The 11,263-nt window shown below is 35.7% G+C and overlaps 1 protein-coding gene and 1 long non-coding RNA gene across 2 annotated transcripts; one reads left to right on the forward strand and one right to left on the reverse strand.

Annotated features, from left to right (window-relative positions):
• The first annotated feature begins 2,140 nt into the window (after nt 1-2,140).
• LOC145792869 (uncharacterized) lies at nt 2,141-5,512 on the forward strand. The gene is made up of 4 exons (XR_014333024.1): nt 2,141-4,687; nt 4,764-4,817; nt 4,953-5,013; nt 5,190-5,512. It is a non-coding gene; the product is annotated as an uncharacterized LOC145792869 (long non-coding RNA).
• Nucleotides 5,513-8,614: 3,102 nt separating this feature from the next.
• On the reverse strand, nt 8,615-9,901 carry LOC145793562 (uncharacterized). The gene has a single exon (XM_082876415.1). It carries the CDS (start codon nt 9,899-9,901, stop codon nt 8,615-8,617), a length of 1,287 nt encoding a protein of 428 aa, XP_082732541.1.
• Between the last annotated feature and the right edge of the window lie 1,362 nt (nt 9,902-11,263).

Below are 11,263 nucleotides of genomic sequence, written 5' to 3' on the forward strand. Positions count from 1 at the left end.
ATTTTTTTTTTCTAATAAATAATATATTTTTACATAAATTATGTTCAATAAAAAATAATTATCTTTATATATATACTTTTATATTAATACGAGTCTATGTACTATATAAATAATATATGTTGCATATATAATTACATGGTGTTATAGAGGTGTAGTGGAAAGAGTGTGTTGTATAAGGTTTATGGTGTGAGAGGGTTGATGGTTTGAATCTCCAAGAGCAAATGAGAAGCTAGTGAGTGTAATATTTTTTTTTTTCATAACTAAATGTTATTAATCACACTTAAAAGGTGTGATCTAAATATTTTTAATCACACTTAAAATGTGTAATCTAAATGTTATTAATCACAATTAAAAGGTGTGATCTAAATACTATTAATCATACTTAAAAAGTGTGATCTAAATATTTTTAATTACATTTAAAATGTGTGATCTAAATGTTATTAATCACACTTAAAAGGTGTAATTAAAAATGACCCCTTTTAATCACACTTCCAAAGATCACACTTACTAAATGTTATTAATCACACTTAAAAGGTGTGATCTAAATATTTTTAATCAAACTTAAAAGGTGTAATCTAAATGTTATTAAACACAATTAAAAGGTGTGATCTAAATATTTTTAATTACATTTAAAATGTGTGATCTAAATGTTATTAATCACACTTAAAAGGTGTAATTAAAAATGATCCCTTTTAATCACACTCCCAAATATCACACTTTAATAAAACTTAAAAGGTGTGATTAAATAACATACATCACACAAAAAAAGTGTAATCTTTATCTGTTTTTGTAGTAGTGATTCTAAACATAAACCAAACGCTACACCTAAGATTTTTTTTAACCAATAAGTCATATTTTATGATATAATGACTTGTTTGTCCTTCTATCCTTTAGTTTGATTTGATTATTTAGTAAAATTGAAAAATATTATCATTTTTTTCTAATTTTAAAACTCAGAAGATTATCAATTTTGCACAGCAATATTCCAGATAATTATTTTGCTAACTGAGAAGGAAAAAAAAATTGAGAAGGTAAAAAAAATATAGCATGAGATTAAACATTTTTTCTTTTTTGCTTTTTGATTTGATTCGACTATCTGATAAAGCTGAGAACAATATTAATTTTTTTTTAGTTTTAAAACTAAGAACATTATCATTTTTGTATAGCAATGTTCTATATGGTTGTTTCGCTTTGAGAAGGAAAAAAAAAAAAGTACATGAGATTAAATAGGTGATTTTATTCTTATGAATTGGAAATTTGAGAAGATTCGCAACAATGATACCAAAATCAACATTGAAATTGAAATTAAAATAAAAAATGAGGGTTTTGAAATTGAAAAGATTTCTTAAAAAATTAAGGTTGAAGATATTTGAATTTTACTTGTTTTCACCATTTCGTTTCATCGAATATGAAAAGTCAAATTCACTTCCATCATAGCATTGAAACAGGTCTCTTGATTTATAATAACAGCTTTTATAAACATTTTTCGCATCTATAGAAGATATCGAATCATGGAGTCAATCTATATCATTGTCGATCATAGTTTTGCAAACCTCAGGGTATTAGGAAACAAAGTGATTTTCAAGAGCCTGTCGAAGACCACTTGCAATGAGAACTCTTACTTGTTTTCACCATTTTGCTTCTTCGAATTTGAGAATATTCCAACTGAATCAATGTTTGATGATAGTAGATGATTTTCTAACTTTGTTAGTTTAAAATTTGTAAAGAGACAGAGAGAGAGGAATAAAAATAGTAGAGAAATTTGAAATTTGTGGAGAGAGAGAGAGGGGAACAAAAACAGTAAAGAAATCAGGGAGTATTTTGTGTTTTTGAATTTATAAAAATAGATTGGCTATATAAAATTAACTGAAGACTTATAAATTTAAAATTTTGTGAGTAGAATCTAAATTATTATTATTTATCAAAATAAGATTTTACTGTAAATTTTCCAAAAAAAAATGTCTGCCCTTAATTTTTAAACAGGCCTGAAATTAAGCCCATTAAATTATAAGTGAATTTGGGAGGGCCTTCGGGCCGTGAGGGTTAACGGGTCGGGTCGAGTTCGCCAATGAACTCCCCTTTCAATCGTGCTGTCAAAAGCTTTCAGTTCAGAAGAGAGAGAGAGAGAGAGAGAGAGCGAGCAAGAAGGGAGGAGAGAGAGAGATGGGTTATTCCAAGGATCAATTGCTCGCATGTTTGCAGCTCTCTCTTTCTCTCTCTCTCTCATATTTTATACCTATTGATTTTCACTCTTATCTCTTATCTCTTTGCTTTTGCTTTTTTATTTTTTTTTTCTCTGCTGTTGATTTGATAATGCATTAGTTTGCTCTAATTATATTCTCACTATTTACAATTTTAATTGATTTTTTTCTCCTTTTTTTTTTGGGTTATTGGGTCTTCATTCACTAGCATGGTGATGCTCTGTTGAAAAGGATTAGAAACTGTCTTCTGAATTGAGATTATGATTACTGAACAAGAAGCACATGAGGGATTCTGACTATAATCATAATCATAATAATATTTAGATTTAGGTATTATTGTAAAGCACAGCTTTATCCGTGGTAAAGCATTAAAATTTGTAGAGTTTCTTTTCAGATTTTTCCTCTATGTTCCTTATTTTGCTAGCAAATTTTGAAGATATCTCAAATCATGACTATTTTCTTGTTTTGCAACTTTACAACTTGTTTAGTTTGGTGAGAAAAGGAAAGAAAAGATATGGAGAGGAGAAGGTGAGAAATGGTGAGAAAGGGAGAGAAATGGAGATAAAAGAGGTCTCTTAAAACTCAATGTTTTGTTTCTCACCAAAATTGGTGAGATTTTGGCTCCCTTTGTTTCGCAGTAAAATATTTTACATGTAAAATAATTTTGCCCAAAAAAAAATTTCTGTTTTTTGTTTTTTGGTGTTTGGTTAGTACTTAAAATATTTCTACATCAAAAATCTTAATAAATAACCACTTGTAGAATAAATTTTAAAAGGAAAATGATATTCATACATAATTTTCATGTAGAATTGAACACAAATGATGTGGCAATATTATTCTTACAAATTATAATAATAAGAATTTTAACTTTCAGTAAGTGATTATGATTGTGACACATTATTATATATAAATTTTTTGTGTACAGATTCTGTTTGTATATCTACTAAAGAATAAATAAGTCAAAGATTGAATGTAACAAAAATAACAATTCTAGAACCTAATTCCGATCAATTGCTCAACCATAATATATGTATATGTATAAGCATATATATATGTAGAGAGACTTCATATGTTCAATGTGTATGAAAGTAGTGAAACTTGTAAGAAAAAAAAAATTAATAATAATAATAGTGAAACTTGATATGTACTTCAAGTAGTATCAACTGTGACGAGGAAAAAGAAAATAACATACGAAATTTTAAACGTAAATCATTTTACGCTTTATGATGTAAAATATGGTACTTACTTTTTAGCCAACCAAACAACGGAAACTAGGTAAAAATATTTTACGGTGAAACAAACGGAGCCTTCGTGAGAAACAAAAACTTTTGTTAGCCAGTGTTTGGATCATGGATTTGGGTAGGGATTTGGAAAGGGAAAGAAAAAAGGTGGGTGAAATGTAGGTATATTTAATTCATATTTCACCTGTCTTTTCCTTTTCCCTTTCAAAATTCTTACCAAAAGCCATAATCCAAACACAGCGTTAGAGCAAATCCTTTGGGTTCAAGTCCTTTACCTGGACATTTGTATTAATTTTTGAGATGGGGATTAATTTGCTCCAGGCATTTTCAGCGCCTCCTTACTGTAATAGTAACCATTTTATCAATCAAAGTTGTTTCTTTATACAACTTGGTTTCATCAAATTCATGGACGGGAGAGGTTAAGCCATCCCTTAGGTTATATTTGCACATATAGAATAACATGTTTCTGTGCGAAATAACTTGTTTTTGTTGTTACTCCCCACTCCCATCTCACTTCTAGGATTGATATAAAAAAGAGATAATTGTAATAGCTAGCTGTATTTTATAATTGTAATAGCTAGATAATTGTTTTGCACATATCATATTTTGTTTGAACCAATCTATAGCTTACAATACATTTAGTTAGTGGCTACAATTTATATTATTTTTGTGATGACGACTTGATTTTATGAACTAGGAACTTATCTTAGGCTCCCTTTAGATGAGTGGCTTTGAAATTAAGGGATGTGGATTTGAGAATGAATTTTATAAATTATATGAAAGTTAGCTATTAAAGGTAATTTGATAATTCTAAAATAGAGTTAGGGGTAGGAGAAATGTATTTGGTTAAGATCTTTGTATAAGTAGCATCCTTTTTGGAAGGATTTCAATTCGCCATGGGTTTTCAAATCCATCAATGCAGAACTCTCAAGTTCATTCGTGAAATTTAAATGTAAATAAGGTTATAAAACTCTTTAAATTAGTAATGCCAAATCCATTCATTTCAAATTAATACATCCAAATGCAACCTAAACTTTGTAGCACATAGCTATTTTATATTTTGTGAATAGCTTGATATTAAGTCTTGATATGAACTGGTGATAAGTGAGATTTTCTATCTTTTATTCTCTTGAAATTTTGTATATTCTGTTCTGTTGAAACTGATTGTACGTTGGATGTGGTTAGGAGCTTCAAACTGACTTTACCCAATATGATAATCCTATTGCTTTGACGGTAGAAGCTCAGGTAAAAGAAAATTGCAAAATAAGTTATTCCCGCCTCTTTTTTGTACTTTGAAGCAACTTTGTTCATTCCTCATCAGGCTAAATATGTTGGTCATGCGAAAGGTGCATTGAGTAAAAATCTATTCTTAAAGGTATAATATTTTAGGACCTGGAAAGTCACTTTATTTATCCTCCTTCCCTCCCTCTTGGCAGTAACTTGTGCACTTCCCTTTTCCCTCTATATTAATGGTTTCAAACTGCATACTTGTACTTGTTATTACATGCAGGATAAGAAACATAGGTTTTATGTTGTTTCTGCTTTGGCGGATACCAAAGTAGATCTGAAGGGTAATATATTTTCTTATATTAATCACTTCTTTTCTATTCCAAAGTTCGACTGGCTTAGATAGATGTCTCCAGACTCAGTTTTTTATATGTTTATATGATTGCACTTTTGGTTTTGAGCCTTTTATTATTATTTTTAGTATCCTAGATGTTCATTGGAATTTTTTGTGGCCTTGAAGCTGAGCAGTTCTATCTCAGAGACTTGGTTTGAGAAAAGCAGGTTTAAGAATGGCGCCTGAAGAAGCACTGCCAGAAGTACTTCAGGCATGCATATGCTATTAAGTCCTTTGACGTATGTTGTTATATTTGATCAATTGAGAATGTCATATGTTGTCTTTGCTTCCTTTGCAGTAGCCCAGTAATCCCCTCTCCTGGCTACCCAATGCTGTTTCTGATTTAAACTGCATTTCATTTTGAAGTCTATGTCTAAGCTGTATTCCTTTCATGTTTTAAACCAAACCCATGTATTTCTAATCTCTAAATCCAAACACATTTATATTTAGATTTTCTTGTAGATGTGCAAAATTCTTTCTTATACAAGAAGGGACAAAATTAAGTTAATAAAAACTTGGCAAGGGATTTCAGTTACTACTTTTTTCTTCTGAAACTCTCCTGAAACAAAATTGTAAGATTGTTGCTAAGCATAAATACTGAGATAAAGAAATTAAAAGGTATAATTTTTCTCATCCTATATCTTGTTGGCACTCATGAATTCGTCTTATGTTCTTGTAACCCATCTGTCTCATTATCCTTTTGATGTGCTCCTTTTTTTTTTTTTTTTTAGCAGCCAAAATAAACCTTCATTGATGATCAAACCATACACGATGAGATTACATCAAAAAAGGAGGGGAAGGGGGATTGGAGAGGAACCAAACCGAAACAGGAAAAGAAGAGAGACAGAGAAGAGAACAAACAGAACAAAGAGCAGATCACACCAGAACCAACCCCATTCTGACACAGAATTGAGAAGAACCTGAGGCTCAAAACAGCAGCCCACATACAAGCAACAATAGAACAGCAACCAACCCCATCCTGACACAGAATTGAGAAGAACATGAAGCTCAAAACAGCAGCCCACATACAAGCAACAACAGAGCAGCAGCCCATAACACCCTTTGCACCAAGCGAGCAGCCCGGAACAGAACTTAACCCAGAACAGTAGAAGCCATAGAACTGAACCAGAACACTGAGATCCAAATTAGCCACACCAGACAGACTTACTCCCCAAACAGTACTTGATTTGTCTTAAATTGGTCAGGAAGTCCTGGACAGTGAAGTTAAAGGCCTTGAATCTCTGGTTCAACCACAATGCCACTCTGATTTTAATCAACTCACACAGGTCCTCCAAGTGAGGTTTAGCAGCCTGAAAAATACACTCATTTCGTAGCTTCCACAGAGACCAAAAGACAGCTGAGGGAATGACTTTCCAAAGCAATTTTTCTTTCTTGCTCAGCTTCACACCTTCCCACCAGTGAAGAACAACTTCCACAGATCCGGGTAGGGCTCCTAGCACCTCCCACCAATTCAACATTGCAGACCAAACCCTCCAGGAAAATTGGCAGTGCAACAGCGCATGGCAGTTAGACTCAGCCACAGTTTTGCAGAAAGCACAAAGAACTGGTGAAGAAGTTTGAAGGACTCCAATTTTCTGAAGAAAGTCTGCTGACTTTACTCTGTTTTTCCATGCTAACCAGCAAAAAAAATAGACCTTTGGGGGTGCGAGATTGTTCCAAACTAACTTGCTAGTAATAAGGGAGGGGCCAAGGGAGACAACTTCACTCCTAAAGGCAGATGAGACGGAAAACATACTAGAGCCTTCAGCTAACCAGACTGGTTTGTCCTCCAGATTATCACAACAATTTGAGCCAGACATCAAAAGCACCTTGAGCCTACTAACTTCCCTCTCTTCCCAGTCATACAGCCTTCTTCTAAAAAGAAGGCTCCAATCCCCTGCTGCATCCCTCCTATCATGCATTACACGCAAAGTTACCTCCTTCTCCATCACTAATCTGTAGAGAGTAGGGAATTCATCTTTCAAGCAACTATTGGAGCACCATCTATCCTTCCAGAAGATAATTCTTTTCCCATTTCCTACCTGAACAAGAAAATTGTTGTGATAGAACAACATCAGATTACCACTCCTCTCCGCTATGGAGATGATACCTTTCCACACACTAGAATAACTGTTGTTAGAAATAGGAGAGGTACACCAGCTTTTAACATCCAGTTTATATTTGCTGCAAATGATCTGTCTCCACAAAGCATCTTTCTCTTTGGCAAATCTCCACCACCATTTTAATAACAAGCAATCATTAACCAGCCTTATTCTTCTTATGCCCAAGCCCCCTTGATTCACACTCTTTGCTACATCATCCCATTTAACCAGGTAGATTGGTTTTCTAGACCCCGACCCACCCCAGAGAAAAGCAGCTTGAAGCTTCTCACATTCTCTTGCAACTCCCACTGGCATTTTAAAAAGAGATAGATAATACATAGGCAAGGCACAGGTTACAGACTTAATTAGAGTGAGCCTACCTGAAAATGATAGCAACTTTCTTTTCCAATAAGCTAGTCGGATTTTGATTTTATCAAGAACTGGTTTCCAAGTTGCCTTCTTATTTGGATTGGCCCCCAAAGGCAAACCCAAAAGAGGAAGTGCCTTAGATTTACAATGCAGCTTTGAGGCAAACCTAGATAAGGATTCTTCAGGAACATTAATACCGCACACCTGACTCTTATGATAATTTATTTTCAGCCCTGAAATCAATTCAAAGCACCTTAAGACCCTCTTAACATTACTCACCTCCATCTCCTTAGCTTTACAGAATAATATGGAATCATCTGCAAATTGTAAATGTGATAACAGCACCCCATTTGAACCAATCGTCACTTCTTGAATCAAGTCCAACTGCTGTGCTCTTGACAAAAGAATATTAAGACCCCCAGCTGCTACATTAAACAGAAAAGGGGATAGAGGGTCACCTTGCCTTAGGCCTTTTTGAGGGCAAAATTCCTCAGTTGGAGAACCATTCACTAACACAGAGAGTTTTGCTGTAGTGACACATTCTTTTAACCATGTAATCCATTTTGCACCAAACCCAAAATTGAAGAGCATGGATGATAAGAAACACCAATTAACACAATCAAAAGCCTTTTCAAAATCAAGCTTGATAATCAGACCTCTCTTTTTGGTTTTTCTCCAGCCATCAACCACCTCATTTGCAATTAGCACACCATCCGGAATGTTTCTTCCACCCATGAAGGCTGATTGAGAATCGCTGATGATATGAGGAAGCACTCTTTTTAGCCTACTAGACAAAACTTTTGCAAGGACTTTGTATACTGAACCCACTAGGCTGATAAGTCTATAGTCTCCAAGCCCCACTGGATTTTCAACCTTAGGGATTAGTGAAATAAATGAGCTATTAAGACCCAACACCAACCTTCCATGCCTATGAAATTCCTTAAAAAACTTCAGTAAATCAGCTTTCATCAACAGCCAAAATTTTTGAAAATAAGCCAAGTTAAAGCCATCTGGTCCAGGGGCCTTGTTACCATCACAATCCTTCACAGCAGCCCTAATTTCTTCCTCTGAAAAATATGCTTACAACCTGTCAAAACCAGGACAGTCTTCGACTGATTTAAATTGGCCACCTAGCTTAGGTCTAACTCTCCAATCCTCTGTGTACTGCTTGCTAAAGTGGTCAAAGAGTTCTTTCCTAATCTGAGTAGGATCTTCCAACACAGAAGCCCCGACAGAAATGGAAGAGATCGCATTTCTACTTTGCCTACCCTTGGCAATTACATGAAACAATCTAGTATTTCTATCTCCTTTCAAGTTCCAATTGAGTCTCGATTTTTGCAACCACAACCATTCAACCATTTTGCTAAGCCTCCACACCTGATCTCTGACTATTCTACTTCTTGCTCTTTCTGCCTCATCCAAATCTCTGGATTCAGCAGCTAAGTCCAGAAAGTGCAGTTCCTCTTCAGTTTCCTTCAACTTCACAGCCACACTACCAAAAACCTCTTTATGCCATGCCTTTAACTCTAACTTTAGAATTTTAAGTTTTTTCAGGAGGACAAAACCAGCCCAACCTTCAACTTCTGCCTCTTTCCAAGTCTTTTCCATAAAGGCTGGAAAGCATGGGTGTAAACTCCAAGCATTGATGATTCTGAAAGGCTTAGGACCCCAGTCTCTTTCATTCTCCATCAGCAACAGAGGACAATGATCATATATGAGCCTAGGAAGACCCCAAAGCTTTAAATTAAACACCTCCAACCATTTGGGATCCACTAACACCCTATCAATTCTACTCCATTTATCCCCTACTATTGAGTTACACCAGGTATATTTTCTGCCAAGTAATGGTATATCATTAACTTCACATTGTTCAATAAATTCATTGAACTCTCTCATGCCTTTATCTCTTCTAAAGCAACCCTTCCTTTCACCTACACTTTTTATCTCATTGAAATCTCCACATAAACACCATGGATTAGGAAACTCCCTTTTTAGCCTTAATAAGCAATCCCACAGTTTGGCCCTATTTCCCACCTCATTAGGAGCATAAATATTAAGTAGTACACAGTCAAAAGAATTAAAGAGAGTACCAGAGAGGAGGATGAATCTTCTATTGCAACAGCAGTCCTTAAGTTGAAAAACCTCCGGATCCCATATGCAAAGAAGTCCCCCAGCTAGGCCTTCAGAGTCCACAGCAGTGTACTCCATTTTGTTTCTAGCCCACAATGCTCTCACATCCTTATCAGCTACTACAAATTTTTTAGTTTCTTGAAAAAAAGCTACATCCACATTTCTTTCCTTCAGAATATTCCTTATTTTCCCCCTCTTTTCCTGCCTACCAGTTCCTCTAATATTCCAAGAAAGCATCTTCATAAGAACATAACAAACTCCGTATAAACTCCTTCAATGGATACATGTTAGTCTATTGCACCATTACCCCTATCCATCCTGCATATATCTTTAATTTCAAGCTCCACAATTTTATTGAGAACCTCCTTTTCCTTTCCCAACATATCCACACCCCGCAACTTTCCCATCTGCAAACATGCTTGTGCCTCATCCAATAGATGCTGACTCCCTTCCCCTCCTTTCTCAGTTAAAGCCAATAGCGAAGCTTCAGCAACAGATGCTCTAAATAGAGATCTTTTAGGGGCTGATTTGCTTGTTGAGGCACCCTTCAAACCGGCTTTATTTTCCAGACCTAAGAGTCCCTTTGGTGGCCGAATGTAGCTGGTCCTCCTTTTACCTTTTGCTTGCTCCTTACCTTTACTTTACAAGGCTGCAGACTTGGAAATTTGATTAGCATCCTAAGTCTGAGTCTGAGAAACACTAGACTCTCTGATAACAGGCCCAACATCCATGGCCATGTCATTTAGATGGGCATCATATAACACTGGCCCATTGGGCCCTTTATACGGTTCAACCAATTCATAATTCAACTTATGATGGCCCAGAACCACTTCCAAACTTAGGCCCGGCTTCTTTAGACTTGAACCACTCAAACTTCTCATAAAACCAGGCGTGTAAACTTGCCCATCATGACCCTGAGCAGCAGCCCTTGTGCCATTAAATGCTGAGCTAACAGTTACCAGTGCTTTGCAGGCTTCTGCCTCGAGCTCCTTACCCATCATGCTGCAGGTCTCTGCCACTGTCGTATCACTATTCCAAACTTCCCCTTTGTCCACCTCTGCTACACTTATATCCCCACGTGGCTTCTTTCCTCTGGCCTCCATCTTGGTTTGAGCAGTCCCCAGAGCTGACTCTCCTCCTAAGTGCCGAGTTAACTCATTAACATGGTTTTGAGATGGCTCAGCATCTCTGTTGAAGTCGAACTTCTCTTCAGAACCTCTAACCTCATTAGAGCTGTGACGTTCCTCCACATCTTGAGGTGGCGAACATCTGCAGCACTGCTTGAAATTTTTTGCCACAACTATCTGATCTTCCAAGACTCGCACTGGGTAAGAAAACTGATTAGTCTCCAAATGGATGAGCTTATTAACAGGCTCCATGCATTTGGTTAAGATCCTGAGTTTACCACAGTCGAAAGATCGAGGAATACCTTCTTCTCCTTCCAAAACTTCTCCCCATAAACTTCCAATCTTCATAAAATTGGACCTGTTCCATAATTGTAATGGAACGCCAAAGCAGGTAATCCATACTAGCCTTTCCGGTTTGAGGACAAGGTCTGGCTGCCATTAGATGATGAGTTCACACCAATCTTGAATAATA

Source organism: Camellia sinensis, chromosome 6 (genome assembly GCF_055761805.1).
Source record: "Camellia sinensis isolate YWXY chromosome 6, ASM5576180v1, whole genome shotgun sequence".
Classification (NCBI taxonomy): Eukaryota; Viridiplantae; Streptophyta; class Magnoliopsida; order Ericales; family Theaceae; genus Camellia; species Camellia sinensis.

What these genes read in the sequence shown, in the direction of transcription:
- LOC145793562 (XM_082876415.1), bottom strand. Translation starts at nt 9,901, where the DNA reads ATGCTTTCTTGGAATATTAGAGGAACTGGTAGGCAGGAAAAGAGGGGG.